The sequence below is a fragment of the Pelobates fuscus genome, chromosome 6, assembly GCF_036172605.1.
Source record: "Pelobates fuscus isolate aPelFus1 chromosome 6, aPelFus1.pri, whole genome shotgun sequence".
In the NCBI taxonomy this organism is placed as follows: domain Eukaryota; kingdom Metazoa; phylum Chordata; class Amphibia; order Anura; family Pelobatidae; genus Pelobates; species Pelobates fuscus.
The window spans coordinates 250195451-250217876 of NC_086322.1; the positions used below are offsets into that span (position 1 = coordinate 250195451).

Here is a 22426-nt window from a genome sequence, read left to right on the forward strand (position 1 = left end):
ACAGCAGGCAGGGTTAACCCTAGCTGTACCTGGCACCCAGACCACTTCATTGAACTGAAATTGTCTGGGTGTCTATAGTGGTCCTTTAATGAAAAATTAATTATAGAGACATCTAAAAAGCTAGAAAGGCTGAAATCTTTTCAATATTATAAAAGTAATAAAGCGGATAGGATGCTTACGAATAAATGTAAAAAAATATTCAAAAAACAAAATCTATATCTAAAATAATTAAATTTTCCTATCCCCTGATGAAACAGCTAAAGCTTTTGAAGATTACTATAGAAGCCCATACAGCATCAGTCTTAAGGAGCCTGTACAGAATGCCGAACTATAGTGTCAAGAGAAGGAATTGAAGAAAAAAATTCTATACAATAAACAAAAACCTTATGAACCTTTCACATTAGAAGAGATTATAGACATAATTGACTACTCAAAATACAATAAAGCACCGGTTCCTGATGGTCTGACAGCTATGTTCTATAAAAGTCGTTCAAAAGAGAAATGGCCCCCTATCTGCAGATCACTTTTAATGAGATCGCAGAAAAGTGAGCCCTTCCGGAAGATCTACTAAGAGGGAAGATAGTAACTATCCTAAAGCAAGAGAAAAATCCCTGGGAGGTAACAAGTTACCGACCAATCACTCTGCTGAATGAAGACTTAACATTATATGCTAGCATTATGGCAAACTGACTTAAATCTGTTATAAACAACCTAATCCATAAAGACCAAGTAGGATTCATCCCAGGACGGTCATCAGCAACCCATATACGAACATTGTCAAACATTTTTGAGACCGTCAGGCACAAAAGGACCCCGATGCTGGCCCTTTCATTAGATGCCGAGAAAGCATTTGACAGGGTCAGCTGGGATTTCCTTTCAAATACCTTAAAAGCTTTTGGCTTCACGCGTAGGTTCTATCAAGCTATAATGGCTCTATACTCGAACCCTACGGAGAAAGTAATAGGCCAGGGCATCTCTTTTAACTACTTTAAATTATATAACGGCACTAGACAAGGCTGTCCGCTCTCTCCCCTTCTTTATGTTTTAACTATTGAGATACTGGCATTTAAAATAAGAAATAACAAAATAAAAGGATTCAAGGATACAGTAGAAATAAAAATAAAGCTATATGCTGATGATGTACTCATTTTGCTGGAAGACCCAGTAAATTCAATTAATGAACTAATGGAGGTGATACATAGATACAGTAATTTCTTGAACTACAAACTAAACACCTCTAAAACGATGGCTCTTTATCTTTTTTTAACACCGCAGATGAAAAGAGAGATTATGGAAAAGTTTGATTTCCTTTGGGCAAAATAATATTTTCCCTATTTGGGATTAAAAATCTCAACAAATCCCCAAAATGGATGGAGAATAATTTGCTCCCCCTAATAAGGGAAATTAATTAAGACAAAGAAAGAAATATCACTATAAAAGCATATATTCTACCCCAAATCACCTATATTTTGAGTCTAATTCCTAGTGATATCCCTTAAAGTTGGATCAACCTACTTCAATCTTCTTTCACTAAATTTATATGGGCAAAAAAAAAAAAAGACCTAGAATTAGTACTAAATTATTGTCAAAAAAATGTAAAGATGAAGGTCTAGGAATTCCATCTTTGTCAAGATTGGTTCAGGCTACTCTTTTAACCCATGCTATACGTACTTTTCCCTACAAGAGCATTTGCTCAATTTTCTGGTTGTCAACTCAGGAAGTCAGAAGATTAAATTTTCTTGGAGATACCTTTTTTAAAAAAAATCATATACTGAAAAATTGGTTCGACATTAAACGAAACCTAGACATAGAAGAGAACATTTTTCCTTCTCTTAGAATTGAAATATTAAGTGACTTATTACCTGATACTAACTTAATCTCATCATCTGAAAAAGATATCAAAACCAAGATATAATTACATCAGGAAAAGTCAGAAACTTTATTGGTTTACAAAAGACATCAGGCCTTACGAATAAAGATTTCTTTGACTATATGAAAGTAAGATCTTATATAATGAAAAGATTAAAACCAATCTATGAGGAAAATGTAAAACATTTTGAACAAATCATCAATCTAACCGACACAAAAAAAAATAATTTCTAAAGCTAATTCCCTGCTATATAAAATGGAAAAGAAGATTTTCCAAAAGCTATAGAGAAATGGAGTAGAGATCTGGACTTGCAAATCCCACAAAAGGAATGGAATAGATCAATTTCGGTTTTAAATAAAAACCTTCACTGTTTGAACCTAAATGAACTACATTACAAAATTTTACACAGATGGCATTTAGTCTCCAAAAGGATCAATAGAATCTTTCCTAATCACTCCTCAGAATGTTAGAGATGTGGGACAAAGGACGCAGACCATCTACATATATGGTGGGAATGCCCGATCATTAACCCCTTCAGGACCGGCCTGTTTTTGCGATGTTTGTACGTTAAGGACCAGAGCAGTTTTAACACTTTTGTGGTGTTTGTGTTTAGCTGTAATTTTCCGCTCTCTCATTTACGGTTCCCATACAAGTTATATATTGTTTTTTTCACGACAAGAAGGGCTTTCTTTACATACCAGTATTTATATTATGTCATATATTGTATTTAAAAAAAATAATAAAATATGGTGAAAAATAAAAAAAAAAAACATGTTTTTGGACTTTTACTTGAAAAATCTTTTACTTATCTACAAAAGCTAATGAAAAAAACTGCTAAATAGATTCAAAATTTTGTCCCGAGTTTAAAAACACCCAGTGTTTACATGCTTTATTGCTGTTTTTTGCAAGTTATAGGCCTATAAATACAAGTAGGAAATTGCTGTTTCAATATATATATATTTTAAATGTATCAATAGTGACATTGTTACACCGTTATCTGTCATAAATCCCCGAAACACACCTAACATGTACATATTTTTTAAAGTAGACAACCCAGGGTATTCAAAATGGGGTATTGTCCAGTCTTTTTTAGTAGCCACCTAGTCACAAACACTGGCCAAAGTTAGCATTTATATTTGTTTGTGTGTTAAAAATGCAAAAAACGCTAACTTTGGCCGGTGTTTGTGACTAAGTGGCTACTAAAAAAGGCTGAACATACCCCATTTGCAATACCTTGGGTTGTCTTCTTTTGCAAATGGTATGCCATCATGGGGCTAATTCTCATTCCTTGGCTACCATACGCTCTCAAAGGCAACCTAACCAATCTGACAAATTTCAATAAAAAAAAAAAAAGTAAAATCAAGCCTTATATTTGACCCTGTAACTTTCACAAACACTATAAAACCTCTACATGTGGGGTACTGTTATACTCAGGAGACTTCGCTGAACACAAATATTAGTGTATCAGAACAGTAAAATATATCACAGCAATAATATCCTCAGTGAAAGAGCTGTTTGTGTGTGAAAAATGCAAAAAACTTCACTTTCACTGACAATATCATCGCTGTGATATATTTTACTGTTTTGAAACACTAATATTTGTGTTCAGCGAAGTCTCCCGAGTAAAACAGTACCCCCATGTACAGGATTTAGGGTGTCATAGAAAGTTACAGGGTTAAACACAGTGCTAGCAAATTAAATTATCTGGACTTTTGGCCTGGGTTGGCAGGCAGGTCCCTCAAATTGCAATCATTAAAATTACTTAATTAGGTAAAAATATTACATAAATATGCACGTAGAATTTTAATATATATACATATTTATATATTTGACGTCTACGTGTATATTTATGAAATTATTTATGTAATTATGTATGTGGACATATGTATATTTCGTATTTTTATTTATTTATACATAGATATATATATCATTACATTCTAAGTGTATTTTGATATAAATATATATATATCAATATCAAAATACTGTTAGAATAAAATTGAATATATATATATATAATTTTTTTTTAATTATTAAAAATTATTTTTATTTTTTTTATTTATTTTTATTAACATATTATTTGTATTTTATAATAATATATATATACCATATATATAGTTATTATATATATTGTATATATTCGTGTGTAATTTAAATATAAGTGTATTTTTATATTAATATACGTATATATAAATATAAAAATACACTTAGTGTGACATTATATATATGATATATATACATATATTATATATAGGTATATATAGATATAATACATGTATATATAGCATATATATATACACATATTTTTTTTTACACTGATTTCTTTTTTTTTTTACACTTTATTTTATGATTTTACAGATGCAGGGAGACTGCCTGTCAGCACAGACAGTCCCCCTGCAGGCAGACACATGGACCCCTATTGCGGTCATGTGATCGAGTGATCACATGGCCGTGGGGTCCTGATCTGCCGAGGGGGGACTGCCCGGGCAGACAGGCAGTCCCCCTGGACCGGGAGGAGAGCTGATCGCCGCCGTGGGACCGACGGCGATCAGGTAAGTTGCCCAAAACCGTTATGACGGTTCAGGACCGTCAGCGGTCCAAACGCACGTTTTACCGCTGACGGTCCTGAACCGTCAGCGGTCCTTAAGGGGTTAAAGAATTATGGCAAGATGTCGGTAGAAGGATAAATAAAATAGTAAATATAAAGATACCGATTAGAGCTGAATCGATGCTTTTACATAGTAATCTACCTAATATGAAAAATAATGAACTGATTTTGTTACTACATATACTGACTGCTGCTTAATTAATCATAGCCAGAAATTGGAAAAGCACATCAAAACCTGACTGGTGCTTAATTAAACACCAAATATGTTACCAACTGAATATGGAAAAATATATCCCGACACCCAAAAATATAGATATAGTTGTTTTCGGGATGAATCAATAAAAAAAAAAAAAAATCAATATGTCATATAAAATCAAGGAAAGTCTAAGAAAAAATAAAAACTCCCTCCTCTCCCCCTGTATCCCTCTGATCGAGAGCTTAATATTAGTTTTTTTGTAATTTATGTCTATTTGTGTACTGTGAGATGGATTATAATCTGATTTTTGCCTTACGATATGCTTACCTTATTATCAACTATAAATTTTAGATGGATCACATATTTAGCTTCTTGATAAAGATAGCAAATACAATTTTAATAAGAAAGATACAACTGATTGTGTACTTAAGGCAGAAAACTCTATAACTGTAACTGTCTTGGTTTTTAGGTTATACAAAACACTAAAAAAGAGAGTATGTTAAAAAAAAATTTTTTTTAAATTATCTTGTACACACTTCTGGCAATTTCACACTTATATTGTATCTCTCTAAATCATTGAATGTGACTTCAATGTCATCCTTCCTTGAAATGTCAACATTGTCATATTGTAGATCATAATTTATATCATTATATAATTTAATGATTTATAAGGCACATGTCTCTGGAGATAAGCACGGGCCCTATAAAATCGTAAGTGCATTTTGTTTTATATATAACCATCAGTTTCAAGTATACTACACTATATCCCGCTTTCTCCTTTTATTCCCTACATTGGTTTACCCCCACTCGAATGTGAGAACACCCCTGAAGGCGCTGCTTCCCTACATTTCCTTTTCTAAATTCATTTATGTGTGTTGTTTTTTTAGAGTACATAATATGTATAGGATTGTAGCTTATTTTGAAAGTTACAGGACACAAAATACAAGGACAAAAATAAAATTTCAATGTGAAACAATTTTAGATGTTGGTATGTTTGTCTAAGTTTAGTAGCCATCAAAGAAAACAAAATTTCCACACAAAAATATATATTTATATAAAGTAGACGTCACAGGCTATTTACCCAAGGTAATTTTGACAATTTTTACATAGCCATTTCATTACCAATCTCTGCTAAATATTGTAGTAAAATAGTTTTTTCTGTATTTTGACATATACACATAGCTTTTTTTGTGTATTTTGTAAAGCTGGTGTGTGCTATTTCTGTACAAACACCATACTGTGTTCAGCTACATCTGCAATACCCCCATTGTATGCCTTTGGCACTATTCCGTGAAGCTACAATGCCATATAAGAGACAAGGCTATTTCCGTTTCTATAGTTAGAATTTTCATAGGTGGATTTGAAGGGCCTATGTTTCATTTTGAGGCATTATAGCAGCTTGACTCAAATAAACCCATAAAGGGCTTTCATTTGAGAAAGCTCCAGTCCAGTCCAAGGTATTTTATATGGCGTATATTGTGCCTTAACTTGTCACAATTATTTCGCCAATTTAGGTCAATATCTGTGGTGAGGAAAATAATTTTTTTTTGCATACATATTGCATTTTTGCTTCGTATTTCTTACGCTTGATATATGCCCCCGTCATAAAAAAAAAACAAATAATGCTCAGTTACGTCTTCTAAATAAAACAATATGCCCAATGTATGACCTAAACACTATTTTGTGAAGTTACAGTGCTGTAAAAGAAACGTGACAATTTCAGGTTTTTAGGTGTGAATTTTCATAGATGGTTTTGATGGGTCCGTGTTCCATTCAGGCTACATAATACAACTACCAAATAAAGGCATACCATTTCTTAAAGAAGATATTCCAGGGTAATTCAAAAGGTATATTTTGAACCTTAACGTGGGATAAATTTTCTGCTATTTTGTACCAAGTGTAGTGGTAATAAGCATTTCTTTGTACTTTTTTAAAACTTTTTTTACTTTTTATAACTTTACTTTTTTAATTATTTATTTTTGTTCAGCTCATTGGCATGAGGAACTCAAGATTGTAAAGTACATAATGTCATACAGAATAAAACAGTTTTAAACAGAGTAATATATCAATCAAAGCGAGTGCGCCAATGAACTGAGGTTTTTGTGGTTATATAGAGTAGGAACATTAGGCCAATATAGCCTACCAAGCGCAAGCCATCATAGAGAATGCAGCATTTGTGCGCCCATTGAGGATAATTGCAAGCCACTTCGTTACGCGAGTTGGGTAGCCGGGAGGTATGAGAAATAAAAATGAGGAACATAGAGTATAAGAAATGTAATGAATCAAATGCATTGCTTATACCTGTGCTGCTCGGTTAGTAAGATCTGGACTGATGGCTGATGGCTATGTTAGCTTAACGCCTCTGGGACAAATTGTGCTCTGTCATGCAGTCAAACTCTAGTAAGAAGGCGGGGGGAAGGTGTAAGGTGATTGACCATGCTGCCCAATTTTCTATTACGCGTGGTGCGCCATATATCTATCATATTTCTAAAATAAACAAAAAGAAAAAAGAAACAGTGAATAGACATGCATTAAATTTGTAATAAATCAGAAGAAAGTAATCTTAGAACAAAGTTAAATTCTGGTCATCAGATAATGCCCTGTACTTCATGGGCAGAGTAGAGCTTCAGGTTGTGGTGACTGCGTAGGCTTCTGAGACGGCCTCCTGAGGGACAAAAGAGGTCGCTTTCTCTGGGTCCCATCTATGCAGAAGTTTAGGTGCTGCTTGTTTACTCGTTTTGTTCAGCGAGTCCCATGGGAGGCCCAGCTTCCCCAGCAGTGCAGTCACACTTTGTAGGTCTTGAATGGAGTGTGTGGAGTCAGTATGTAGGATCATCAGGATGCGCGAGAAGCACCATCTGTATCGGATGCAATGTTCCCTGAGGAAGGAGGTGAAGGGCTGCATGGATATTTGCCACTGTAAAGTATCTCCAGACATGTCTGCTTAAAAGGTTAACGCTAAGTTTTCAAATTTATATGCAGATGTCCCTTTAAGAGTTGCGACTTTTTGTAATTCTGGAAGCAGACCACCAAGTCTCTACGTGCAGCGTCCGTGGCATTCTGTGGTTTTAGGATTCTGGCCTGTTTTAGTGAGAGCAAGGCTGTCAGCAGTCTCCGCAGGAGATGCGGGAGCTCTGCAGCTGGGATGTCTTTGGGTATTCCCCTAATTTTGATTATTACGGCGTCTCCTATCCTATATAGAGGTAAACCGTTGCTCGAATATCATAAATATGCAGCTTGTTCCTGCTTTTGGAGAGCTTGAACCTCCCTTTCCAGGGATGTGATTTAGTTCAGTTTTCCACTGTGCTCAGTCTGCCCACTAGGGGCATTAAGTCTGTTTGCGGTAAGTAATGTGCGGTAAGTAACGATATAGTGCTTAGTGCACATATGCGTCCATCCAATCTCGGTGCTTAGCTGCGCCTACCCTCCCCTCTTTTTTTTTGTTTAACCCCTTAGAAACCAGACCGTTTTTCAGTTTTCTTACCATTAAGGACTAGGGCTGTTTTTACATTTCTGCGGTGTTTGTGTTTAGCTGTAATTTTCCTCTCACTCATTTACTGTACCCACACATATTATTTACAGTTTTCCTTGCCATTAAATGGTCTTTCTAAAGATATCATTATTTTCATCATATCATAATTTAATATAATAAATGATAAAATTTGATGAAAAAAAATTAAAAAACACACTTTTTCTAACTTTGACCCCCAAAATCTGTTGCACATCTACAAGCGATAAAAAGCACCCATGCTAAATAGTTTCTAAATGTTGTCCTTAGTTTCGAAATACCCAATGTTAACATGTTCTTAGCTTTTTTTTTGCAAGTTATAGGGCTATACGTACAAGTAGGACATTGCTGTTTCAAAATATATATTTTTAAAATTTATCAATAGTGACATTGTAACACTGTTATCTGTCATAAATCTCTGAATCACACCTTACATGTACATATTTTTTTTTAAAGTAGACAACCCAGGTTATTAAATATGGGGTATGTGCAGTCCCTTTTAGTAGCCACTTAGTCACAAACACTTGCCAAAGTTAGCATTCATATTTGTTTGTGTGTGAAAAATGCAAAAGACTAATTTGAACGCTAATTTTGGCCAGTGTTTGTGACTAAGTGACTACTAAAAAAGACTGGACATACCCCATTTGCAATAACTTGGGTTGTCTACTTATGCAAATGGTATGCCATCATGTGGGTAATTCTCATTCCTGGGCTACCATATGATCTCAAAGGCAACATTACCAATCTGCCAAATTTAAATGTGGAAAAAAAGGAAATGCAAGCCTTATATTTGACTCTCTAACTTTTGAAAACACCATGAAACCTGTACATGGGGGGTTCGGTTTTACTTGTGAGACTCCGCGGAACACAAATATTAGTGTTTCAAAACAGTAAAATGTGTCACAACAATTATATTGTCAGTCAAAACGCAGTTTGTGTGTGTAAAATGCAAAAAACGTCACTTTCACCGACGATATCATCGTTGTGATATGTTTTACTGTTTTGAAACACAAATATTTGTGTCCGAGTAAAACAGTACCCCCCATGTACAGGTTTTATGGTGTCCTGGAAAGTTACAGGGTTAAATATTGGGCTTGCGAACCAAATTCTCTGGAGTTTCTGCCTAGGTTGTCAGGTAGGTCACACAAATTGTAATTAACAAACCGACTTAATTATGTAAAAATAATCTATAAATATATTTGTAGAATTTAAATATATATGTTAGAAAATGTGCAGGCACAAGCAACAAAATTGATAAAAGGAATGGAGCATTTTAGTTACAAAGAAAGGTAAAAAAAAAATGTAGATCTCTTTAGTTTGGGAAAACGGCACCTCAGAGGGGATATGATAACATTATACAAATATATTCGGGGCCAGTACAAACCATTATCTGGAAATCTATTCATAAACAGGGCTATACATAGGACACAAGGTCAATCATTTAGGCTGGTAGAAAGGAGATTTCATCTAAGGCAAAGAAAAGGGTTTTTTTTACAGTAAGAGCAATACGAATATGGAATTCTCTGCCTGAAGAGGTGGTTTTATCTGAGTCCATACAGATGTTTAAACAGCAATTGGATAAATACTTGCAAAAACAGGGATATAATTTCTAATTAGTGGGGTAACAGGAGACATCTGACTGCTATTTTGGGGTCAAGAAGAAATATTTTACTAGTTTGCTGTAAAATTGGAAGCGCTTCAGACTACGCTTTTTGCCTTCTTTTTGATCAACAGCAAAAACATATGTGAGGAAGGCTGAACTTGATGGACGCAAGTCTCTTTTCAGCTATGTAACTATTTAACTATATATATATTTTTTTTTATTTCTTTTATTTATATATACAGAGCGATAGAAAGATGTATATATAATGTCATTCTAAATGTATTTTGATTTAAATATATATGTATATTAATATGAAAATACAGTTAGAACAAATTTAAACCGGTATATAATTTTTAATTTAATTTTATTATTTTTTTCAATGTATATTTTTTCTATTTATTTTAATATATATATATATATATATATATATATATATATATATATATTAACGTCATTCTAAGTTTATCTTAATATTACTATATATACGTCCGCAGTCATTATCGACTGTTTTTTGGTCGGATGTACTACGTACGTCAGAGGTCGGGAAAGGGGTTAAATGTTATTAAAACGTTGTTTTTTTTACTTTTATTTCACTTTTTAAAACTTTTTTTAAGCTTTTTTTTTTTTACTTTTAACCCCTAGCTGGCCTAACACTAAACTCCCCAATTCTAAATTTTTAAAAAATGTAGAGAAAAGTGGTACGAAGCATTGGAATATTGTTTACTACGTTTTATGAGCATAGAATGAAAAAGTTGGCAGAGGTAAATGAAAAAATAGAAAAGATAGAAGAGAGTCTGTCCAAGTCTGAGAATCACAAGACACAAAAAGTAAAGTCTTGACAAATGTGGCTAATCTGGAACATGAGGTAAAGAACATCAAAAGTAGAAATTTACCAGTGATGAAGATTATGAACAAAAAAATAGAAGTGGAGGGTTTTTATAAAGTAATTTTTTTATTTAGATATGAAAAACAGACACTTTAAGACAAAGACATTTTGTAAAGAAAAATATGTAAATAGTTTCATATTAGGGGAAAATTGCCATAGTCCATTAAAGATGAAAAATTTACCTAATAACAAGGTAAGGTAAGAGGAATCAAAATAAACTGTACATGTATTGCTACCTTTACAGATCAAGCATAATACATAATACATAACACAAAAATAGAAATGAATTGAGAAAAAATATGATGAATCTAAACTGGATACACTTGTTGAGGATGTGGCGAAAATGGATAGAAAATACCTATTAAACCCAAATAATGGAAGAAAGAAGTAACAAGTTATATCACCTTGAATTTTGGACTTCAATAGAGAGAATGTAATGTTGAAGAAAATAATACACAAACATTGGAGCATAATAGAGAGATATTACCAAACCACCATAAGATGGTCTTCACAGGCACCCAAAATAAAAAGAAAAAGTGAAGAGCTATATAAAGCATTATGTAAAGAATCATTTTTTAAGTCAACTAAAGGGTTTCATGTTTTAGAATAGTCAGACTTGTAAAACGACAAGATTTAAATCAACCAAGAAAGTTACAGAAATGCACTCAAAAGAACCAACATAAGACATTCTGCATTAAAGAAATATATTTATTGTGCTCAACTGAGAATGCTATTTACTTTTTAGAATGTCCTTGTAGATTAAAGTCTGTTAAAAGAACCACTTTCTATCAGGATAGGAGGACATTTGCATAATATTAATATTTCAGCATTTTAGTGGATGTGATCTATTTGGATTTTGCAAAGACATTTAATACGGTTCCACACAATAGGTTAGCGATCAAACTAGTGCAGAGATGCAATTAAAGGTAAATTTTCAAGCTAGACAAAAGTGGCAAGTGGTGTACCTCAGGGTTCTGGGACCATTTCTATTCAACATATTTAAAAAATTACATTGAAAAAGGCACTGAAAGTCATGTTTCAGTATTTGCAGGACTAAGGGGGATCGACCGATATTGATTTTTTTAGAGCCGATACCGATAATCTGTGAACTTTCAGGCCGATAGCCGATAAAAGGTTGCAGAACACTGGTGTAGAGGTTAAATAATGGGTTGGATTAGTGTAAAAGATATACATGTTGGTATAATCTTAATCGAGAACATTAGCAGAATACAAAAATACAAATATGGGGTGTAGTTTGATATGCATGGTCTGTGAATTTACCCAAATCAAAAAACTTAAATATTTTGCTTGTGATTAAATGTCCCTACCACCCAAAAATCAAAGCTGACTAACTCTAAATACGTGTGCCTAAATATGCTCAAACATCAGAAGCTTATATCGTTCTGCTACACAACACTCCTGTCTGAACCCACGAGTGCTCTGTGGTTTCCAAAAAAAAGTGGCATAGAGATTTTGGAAGACACTTCCACCCGAGGTTTGGGAGAAGGCATACTTCTCTACTAAAGGCCTTTCCTCTTGCACTTCACACCTAGAGATAACAATGAAACTACTGTTTAGGTGATCAAAAATGCACCACACTTTAGACAATAGCCGTTCGAGATGCCATGGTGGCACGACTCTCCACATATCGTGGACATGTCCTGAATTGTCCTCATTTTGGCCCAAGGTAATAACAATACTGAGAAAATGCACAGGTATCCACATTCCACCCTCGATAGAGGTTTATCTGCTATATATAATGCCAAATGATCTTACTAAATCTTTAAACAAAATTATCTACCTTGTCTTAACTGCTGAAGCTACTATTTTGGCAAGAAACTGGAGGTCCACAACAATCCCTTCGAAATCTGAATTAATCACACAAATTGCCAACAATTTTGACTATAAACTCCTAGCTGCATCACACTTTGGCACAAGGAAACCACGTAAGGAGACCAACCTACTCTGGAAAACATTTGTGACGAAACACTGCAGACTTACTCCAATCAAGGTAAAAACCAAAACCAAAAACACATATATACTCAAATGCTATCAAATCTAGGAACAGTAGAAAACCCCATATATTCAATGAGAAAAGATTTGATGGAGATAGTGGCAGAGAGGACAGGCGAGACAGAGGGTTTTTTTGTCATTGTTTTTATTTTCTTTATACCTTTTCATTTTTATTGTTTATTTTTTTTACCAGTTAAGAGGTCTATCATGCATGTACGATAAGATGCTGATACCAATGTACACTTAGCAATCTTACTGTTCACTGTGTTTACCGTGCTTCATTTTTCCTTTCTGTAATACATATTTAAAGGAACACTACAGGGTCAGGAACAGAAACATGTATTCCTGCCCATATAGTGTTAAAAACACAATTTAGCCCCCCTGGTTTCCCTAAATATAGTAAAATCTTACTTGTATTCCAGTTTGCTGCTGCTGGCCTGGCTCCTGATCTGCCTGCTTTGCTGACATTATCAACATTTTTGTTCAAAGCCATTCACAATGCTTTCCCATATGAAAGCAGTGGATTTGCTAAGGAGTGTCAAGGAGGCAGATCAGGGGCAGAGCCCGCACAAGTTTAATACACCCTGGCCAAAAGTACTAAAAAGGCCTTTGTCACAAAGACCTTGCATCTCAAAATAGCCTTTGTTCTTATAGAGTTAATATTCTTGGATACACTTTTAAAATAATTAAAATATTATGAAATATATTTTATTTTAGTAGTGTTTTAACATTTTGAAAATGATTTATATATTTTTTTTTTTGTATCATATTTTTGATATGTTTTAAACATTTTAAAACTTCATCCAAAAATATTTTTAAATCATTTGAAAAACGTTTACAACAACATTACATTGAGGCATTTATGTGGCAAGCACTGCAGTTTTTTTCTTTTCTCCTGACTATTTGTGGCTTACACTGCAGCTTTTTTTTTACTTTATGTGGTGATGGTACTCATATGTAATATTAATATGACTTATAGTATGAAAAGTCAGATTCATTGTATCTTCGATAAAGGTTTTATGTGAAGAACATCCTGCTTCATCAATATGCATTAATATGATTTACAATAAACAAATTAGGTTTACCTGAGTGTTGCTGCATATGGTCAAATCTTCGTTCCCAATCTACCTTTACTAGCACCTGGGCACCAATTTCCAGAGGAGTAGATATGAAATGTACTGCATCTGGACCCAGTCGGGTGATACGAAGGACAGGTATTTCATTGATGAAGCCTCTGTCATCAGGCTAGTATGAAAACAAAAAAATTTGACTTATATTAACATAAAGGCAAAATAAGTAATTTGCTGTTACTGGGAGGAAACTGTTCCTGCACTGGGTTACAGGTAAGTTTGAAGGGACACTTCAAGCACTATAACCACTTCACCTCATTGAAGTGGTTATAATGCCTTGATTCCCTAAGGGTCAACTCTCCTTCAATGTTTCTGGAGCCCTCAGCCAAGCTCATGTGTGCTGCTTGGCTTTGCTTCTGCATTAGACAGAGTAGTAGTGTACAGCAGTGATTGGCCGAGAGTATGTACTCACCCATCTCAGCCTACAACATCTGCCTTTCACTAGTATAAATTGTTATGGCAAAGGCGCTGTGTAATTTTCATACCTCCAGTGGGAGCCAGGCTGCAGGCTACCAGGGACCTTGCTTAGTATACAAACATTAAAGTAAGCTAAACTCTGCAGTGCTGATGATACTAAGATTTGCAACAGGTGATGTTCCAGGATGGATAAGCCAAATGTCAAATGATTTAGGTAAACTAGAAAAATGGTCAGAGCTGTGGCAATTGACACTTAATGTGGATAAGTGCAAGATAATGCATCTTGGGCATAAAAACCCAAGGGCAGAGTACAGAATATTTGGTACACTACTAACCTAAACATCTGAGGAAAGGGATTTAGGGGTAATTATTTCAGATGACTTAAAGGTAGGCAGACAATGTAATACAGCAGCAGGAAATGAAATAAATAAGGAGAGGTATTAGCAGTAGAAAGAGAGAAGTGCTCATGCCATTGTACAGAACACTGGTGAGACCTCACTTGGAGTATTGTACGAAGCACTGGAGACGGTATTTTCAGAAGGATAATATTTTAGAGAGAGTTAATAGAAGGGCTACTAAACTGGTTCATGGATTGCAGGATAAAACTTACAAGCAAATGTTAAAAGGATCTTAACATTTATAGCTTGGAGGAAAGACGAGACAGGGGGATATGATAGAAACATTTAAATACATAAAGGGAATCAACACAGTAAGGGAGGAGACTATATTTAAAAGAAGAAAAACTACGACAACAAGAGGACAGTCTTAAATTAGAGGGACAAAGGTTTAAAAATAATATCAGGAAGTATTACTTTACTGAGAGGGTAGTGGATGCATGGAATAGTCTTCCAGCTGAAGTGGTAGAGGTTAACACAGTGAGGGAGTTTAGGCATGTGTGGGATAGGCATAAGACTATCCTAGACTTAAGATAAGGACAGGGACTAATGAGAGTATTTAGAAAATCGGGCAGACTAGATGGGCCAAACGGTTCTTATCTGCCGTTACATTCTATGTTTCTATGCAGGGCTTGGGTTACTGGCTGAGAGCCTCAGCCAACTGCTCTCAGCCAAAGAGCTATACTGTGCACAGTTGGCCTTAGCTCAGGAGAACTAATGGAAGCTTCTCCTTAGAAACTTTCAGCGCTACGTCATAGCAGTGGATGTGATAAGAGGCGCCCAGTGTAAGAAGGTAAAAAATGGACTTAAAATGGAAGGGTGCTAGGTCCCTCCTAGCACAATAACCACTACAGCTTGCTCCTTTGAATACCTTGGGTGGATCTAGTATAGCTGGAGTTCTGGGAGGAGTTTATCTAGTCTATATCAGACTCCATCCCAGTTACCTCTGGGAGTTCTACCATCATTTGGAACCCTACCCACTCTCTGCTCCCTTGCGCTGTATAGTGATGCCGGGTGCCGAAATATGACGTCATTCCGGCCCCGGCATCACTAAAGGGAGCAGAGAGGAGCTGCAGATAGATTACTGCTCCCTCGCACGCAGGATGAGTGAGCAGCCCCACTGGACCCCAGGCAAAGATCCACTCAGCTCTCCCAAAGGTAGGAAGGCTGGGTGGATTAAAATGGAAAAAGGTCAATTTGTATGAGTGTGTCTCTCTGTCAGTGTGTGTGTCTATGTCAGTGTCTCTCTCTCTCTGTCAGTGTGTGTGTGTGTGTGTCTTTTTAGGTGCCTGCACCCTCCCTTATTATGAGAGAGGTGTTTGTCACCTTCTTTCCCACGCTGTGGCGAGTTTGCCACGACTTGTCCTGCCTTCATGGTTGAGATAATCAATCTTTAAGATCTCAGCTAAAGCAATGCTTTCCTATAGGAAAGCACTGTGGGGATATTGCACATGTGCATTCATGGGTAGCATTCAGCACCTCCATGCAGAGCGAGGAGATGCTGAACAAAGGTGCTGCACACTGTGGCCGTCTGAGTGACTTTTTCTAGAGGTGTTACTAGGCGTGTTACTAGGTAGCAATGTAAACACTGCCTTTTCTCTTAACCCCTTCACGACGGGTGACGGACGAGGTCCGTCATCCTGGGGATGCCCTTAACGACGGGTGACGGACCTCGTCCGTCACGCGGTAAAATTAACCCCAGATCGCCGCAATCGCGGCGATCGTGGGGTTAATGGTGCTCCGGTCTGCCTCTGCATTAGAGGCAGACCGGGAGCACCGGATCGGGCTGTCCCAGCTCATGTGCCCGCTCTGACAGCATGTCAGAGCGGGCACATGTGCTCTGTATACTCACCTCCGCCTCCCTGCACTTCCGGGTTCAGTGTGAAGTGCAGGGAGACGGATCTTCAGTGATCCTGCCCCCTGGTGTTAAAAAAAAAAAGTTAAATTAAAATCCCACCCCCCCTTTACCCATATTAATAAAAAATTAACCCCTTCCCTGCCAATTGATCACTGACTACAGTGATCAATTGGCAGGGATTACATTTTAATATGATCTGATTTTTTTTTTAACCCCTGAGGGTTAATTCTTTTTTTTTTTGTAACCCTCAGGGTAAATTTAGCTAGCTGGGGAGGGTGGAAGTTAGTGGGGAATTGGAGGATTTAGTGTTAGGCTAACTAGGGGTTAACGTTAAAAAAAGTTTTAAAATAAGCTTTAAAAAGTTAAAAAATTAAGTAAAAAAAAAGTTTTAATAACGTTTAAGTAAAAAATAAAAAAAAAATAAACCCTTTACCCAGTCCAAATAAAAATTAACCCCTTGCCTGCCAGTCTATCACTGCCTACAGTGATCAAAATACAGATCACAGTATTATACCCCTGACGATTAACTTTTATTTATTTTTTAACCCTCAGGGGTTAAATTAATTTAATTAACTAATTTAAATATTGTATAATTAAATATTTTGCTAGCTGGGGTGGGTGGGAGTTATGGGAAAATGGGGAATTTACTGTTAGTGCTGCTTACTGCTAGTTAGGGGTTAACGGTAAAAGAAAAAGCTTAGAAAAATGTTAAATCTGTAAAAAAAAGTTTTACGAAAGTTTAGGAAACTTTAAAAAAATGAATAAGCAAAACAAAAGTTTAAAAAATAGTTTTAAAAAGTAAAAAAAGTTTTAAAAAGTAAAAAAATACATTTAATAACGCTCATTACCACTACACCTGGTACAAGCTAGCGGAAAAATGATCCCACGCTAAGGTTCAAAATATGCCTTTTGAAATACCCTGGGATGTCTTCTTTAAGAAATGGTATGGCTTTATGGGGTATTTGGATTATATAGCCTGGTAAAATACTCTAAAATGGGACATGGGCACAGCGTAAAAATTTAAAGTTTGAAAAAAATGGAATGGCTGTGTCCCAAATGTGCCCCTCCGATGTCCACATATACCTGGCAAAGGTACATACGGGGGTATTTTTGTACTCAGCCGACATAGCTGAGCAACATATAAAGTATTATAGAGTGGTGGTACACATAAGGTTTGCAAAATATACTGTGCAAACTCACTTTGTGTGTCAAAAAGGCAGAAAAAACGCTTATTACCACTACACCTGGTACAAGCTAGCGGAAAAATTATCCCACGCTAAGGTTCAAAATATGCCTTTTGAAATACCCTGGGGTGTCTACTTTAAGAAATGGTAGGCCTTTGTGGGGTAGTTTGAATTTAAAACTTACGAAGATGCTTGGAAATTGCACATAGGTCCAGCGTCAAAATTCAAAGTTCTGTAAAAACTGATATGGCTGGGTCTCCAATATGCCACTGTAGCTTCACAAAATAGTGCCAAAGACATTCATTGGGGATGTCTTTTTACTCAGAAGACTTAGCTGAGCATAATTTGAAGGTTTTGAACTTAGTGGCACATATGAAATATACAAAATGCCCAGCAAAAATGCAATCCGTATGTCAAAAAATGCACAAAATTATTTTTTACCACATACTTTGGCATATATTGGTGAATAAATGGGGGCATGCTAAGGCACAATATGCACCTTATGATATACCCTGGAGTGTCTACTTTTACAAATGGTAGGCCTTTGTGGGTTTTTTTTTGAACAGTCAAACTGTTATAATACCCCAAATGGAAGCATAGGCTCATTAAATCCATCTCTCAAAATTCAACTGTGAATACTGAAAAGGACAGGTCTCCTGTATGGCACTGTAGCTTCACGAAATAGTGCCATAGACATACAATGGGGGTGTCCTTTTACTCAGAAGACTTAGCTGAGCATAATTTGGGGGGTTTGAACTTAGTGGCACATATGAAATATACAAAATGCCCAGCAAAAATGCAATCCGTATGTAAAAAATGCACAAAATTATTTTTTACCACATACTTTGGCATGTAATGGTAAAAAAATGGGGGCATGTTAAGGCACAATATGCACCTTATGAGATACCCTGGAGTGTCTACTTTTACAAATGGTAGGCCTTTGTGGGGGTTTTTGAACAGTCAAACTGTTATAATACCCCAAATGGAAGCATAGGCTCATTATATCCGTCTCTCAAAATTCTACTGTGAATACTGAAAAGGACAGGTCTCCTATATGGCACTGTAGCTTCACAAAATAGTGCCAAAGACATACAATGGGGGTACCGTTGTACTCAGCAGAAGTAACTGAACACATAATAAAACTTTGTACAGGAATAGCACACAACAACTTTACAAAATACACATGAGAAGTTCTTTGTTATACGTTTGTGTGCGAAAACCCCCCCAAAACACAATTTTACTCCAATATTTAGCAGAGGTTGGCGGTAAAATGGCTACGTAGAAAGTGTCAAAACAACCTTAGGTAAATAGCCTGTGATGTCTACTTTATATAAATATATACTTTTGTGTGGCAATTTTGTTTTATTTTATGGCTATTAGGCTTACAAGACAAACATACCAAATTCTAAAATCGCTCCATATTAAAATTTTATTTTACTCCTTGTGCTTTGTGACCTGTAACTACCAAAAAAAACTTAAAATCCCAGACACATTATATATTCTGTAAATCAGAACAAATAAATGAATTTATTTTTAATTACTTTCCTTAACCTGCACTAATTATGCACACATTATGATTGCAAAAACTGTAAAAAAAAACAATATTTTTCTTTTTTTTTGCATTTTTCTGTATTTTTTTTATAATAAGTAAGCATTTATATATTTATATGTTATATCAAATTAAAGCCCTTTCTGTCCTTTAAAAAACAGTATATAATATGTGTCGGTGCAATAAATGAGAGAGATGCAAATTGCAGTTGAACGCAAACAGCAAGAAAATGCAAAAATTGCTTGTGTCATTAAGCGTAAGTCAAGCTTCTGAAGCTCTGTCCTTAAGGGGTTAAAAGGCAGCGTTTACATTGAAAAGGCTACAGGGACAGGCTATAGGCATCAGAATAACTACGCTAAGCTGTAGTGGTTCTGGTGACAATAGTTTCCCTTTAAGAATTGTATATTTCTCTTAAATTAAACTTCACTAGTTTAAAAAAAAAAAAAAAAAAACTGTCTCCTAACTTTTTTAGCTGGCTCCAAGATTCCAAATAAATTTGTCACACCCTGGTCTAGATGTTTCTGCTCCACTACTAAAGACAAGTTTGACATAAGGTCGTAGACTGGGAAATAACTTTATGGGAAATGGCCAGGTACTCTGCCTTTGATCCAGTCAGCCAATAAAAACACTAGCTGGGGTAGAAAGGTTTGGCATTCTGCGTATTTACAGATTTGCCAGCAAAACAAACAATACATCAGCTAAACCAAATATTGAGTGGGAAAAAACAACATAAACATAAACAAACCGAGCAACAAGATTTACAAGAATTGGTTACCCACACTGACAAAAGCAAGTGGACAGTTTACAACAATATACTGTGTATGTGGGAAAACAGCTTGACCCATACAAAGAGTATCAATTAACTATTTTACCTGCCCGCCTCCTTCAGGGAAAAGAACAGTGTCTTTCAGTAAAACATTAAATCCACACAAGACCTCCTTCTTGCCCCCACATTCAGTTTTGAGATTGCCAGGACTGCACGATACCACTTCTGTCAGTAACTGCAGATAAAAAAAAAGAAAAATGTCACAAGAAGAAGAAGAAATAAAGAAATAAATAACATAAGATGCTTAAACACTTAAGGACCAAGGCTTTTTTGAGATGCAACGCATTTGTGACCAAGGCCTTTTTGGCGTTTTTGCCATGCATTCATTCCACCACAATTTCCCAAATTCTGTTTAAGTGCACCCATACATATGATACAGCATTTAATTGGAAATAAGGCTTTTTTTTATATCCCATAAAGATATATAGAGGCACTAATCCTAGCAGCAGAGGAACAGGCACTCAGCACCAGATCAATAGAAACTGGAGTCTACCACACCAGGCAAGACCCAAGGTGCAGACAGGCCTCTGAGACAGTCCAGCACCAAGTAGCCTGATGCAAGATGTTAGCAGGAACAGCATAAACGGAGAGATAGAACCAAGTTGCTGGGATTTTGTACCATAACATCTGAACAGAATATGGATTAAACCTGATTTAGTCCAGATGGGACATACCAGAAAGGGTAGTCGAGAACGACAGGGCTAAGATTATGTGAGACTTCAAGATCCAAACAAGCAAGTGCTGGCCAACAAACCGAACATCGTGGTGGTAGACAAGAAATGGAAGACTGCAATCATGGTGCATGTGGCAATACCCAGTGACTATAACATCAGGAAGAAGGAACATGAGAATGTGGAGAAATACCAAGGACTGAAAGAAGAGCTAGAAAGAATGTGGAAAGTGAAGACCGTAGTGGTCCCAGTTGTGATAGGAGCACTCAGGGCTGTGACTCCCAAGTTAGGGGGGTGGCTTCAACAGATTCCAGGTGGGACACCCGAGATCGCTGTCCAGAAGAGTGCAGTTCTAGGAACAGCCAAGATACTGCGTAGAACCCTCAAACTCCCAGGCCTCAGAAAGAGAACCCTAAATGAGGAATAAACATACCACCCAGGAAGGGTGAGAATATATATTTTATGTTACAGTTAAAGTGAGAAATCAGTTAATGTGCAATATCTAGTTAATCTGCAGTTAAAGTGAGGAATCGAGAGTTTTCCCGCACTTTACCTAGGTAATGTGCACATTAACTGCTTCCGTCTGGTTACAGTGCAAAATGTTTGTTTCTTTCCCCTCGGGTAAAGAGGAAATTAATTATTACAAAACGTCCTTGCAGAAACCTGTTTCACCATTTTTCAGTGCAAAATGTTTGTTTCTTTCCCTCGGTAAAGAGGAAACGTAGAAAGAATAGTCAGAAACAAGTCGAAGTCAGGGACACAGACAGTAGCATAAACGAGAAGACAAAGCCACAGGATCAGGGATACCAGAAATACTGATAGTCAGAACACGCCAAGATCAAAAACCAGTATAACAATGTACCAAACGTGCTCTCTGGTAACCAAAGTAGTGGAAATCTTCATTTGAATAGAGTCTAAAATGAGACCCAAAAAAAGATAGAACGATTTGTCTTCGTTTATAATCCAACCATGTTTTGGAGGGTGATGTTAGCCCTTCTGATATCTCTTAGCGGTTGCATCTCTGAAGAAGCTATGAGTATCCAGTCGTCCAGGTTATCGTAAAAGGTACGACGTTGAGACTTCTTTTCCGCAATTCTGCTGTGATGACCACGAGTATCTTGGAAAAGACTCTTGAAGTTGAAGAAAGGCCAAAGGGCAAGGCCCTGAACTGGAAATGCAGAAGTTGATCCTGATCTTTTATGGCAAATCTTAAAAACCTTTTTCTTTCTGCTGCTATGGGTATGTGTAGGTAGGCATCTTGCAAATCGATGGAACATAAACCTGGTTGAATTATGTGAGATGTTTTCCATGCAAAAAAATTCTGAAGCACGAACCTGTTTACGAACTTTAAATCCAGAATTGGACGGAAAGAACCATCTGGCTTTTTTACCAAAAAAATCTTGAATAAGAACCGCTGAATTCTTCTGTTTTTGGAAGTATTTCTATCACATTTTTCTGCCACAAGACCCAAACCTCATGGAGAAGAAGTACTAATGCAATATTTGTGGAATGCATGGTTGAACAAAGGAATTTGCTTGGAGTAATGTCGAGAAATTCTATTCTGTGACCTCTTTGAACCGCTGACAGGACCCAGCTGTCTTTAGTAGTCTTCTGCCATACTGAATTGAATAACAGAAGCCTGCCACCTACTGAAATGGCGTCATAATCTTTCTTCTTTTTTCTCTGGAAAGTTCCTTTTTCCTTTATCTTGAAAA

General features: G+C 36.1%; 1 protein-coding gene across 2 annotated transcripts in view; it reads right to left on the minus strand.

Annotated features, from left to right (window-relative positions):
- The window catches only part of AARSD1 (alanyl-tRNA synthetase domain containing 1), a 194414-nt gene that overhangs the window by 147563 nt on the left and 24425 nt on the right, over positions 1 to 22426 (minus strand). For both annotated transcript variants that reach the window (XM_063458923.1, XM_063458924.1), the window contains exons 3-4: positions 20087 to 20215; positions 13767 to 13926 (exon numbers count right to left, since the gene is read on the minus strand). In XM_063458923.1, the coding sequence (XP_063314993.1) occupies positions 13767 to 13926; positions 20087 to 20215 (289 nt within the window). The remainder of the gene's footprint in view (positions 1 to 13766; positions 13927 to 20086; positions 20216 to 22426) is intronic.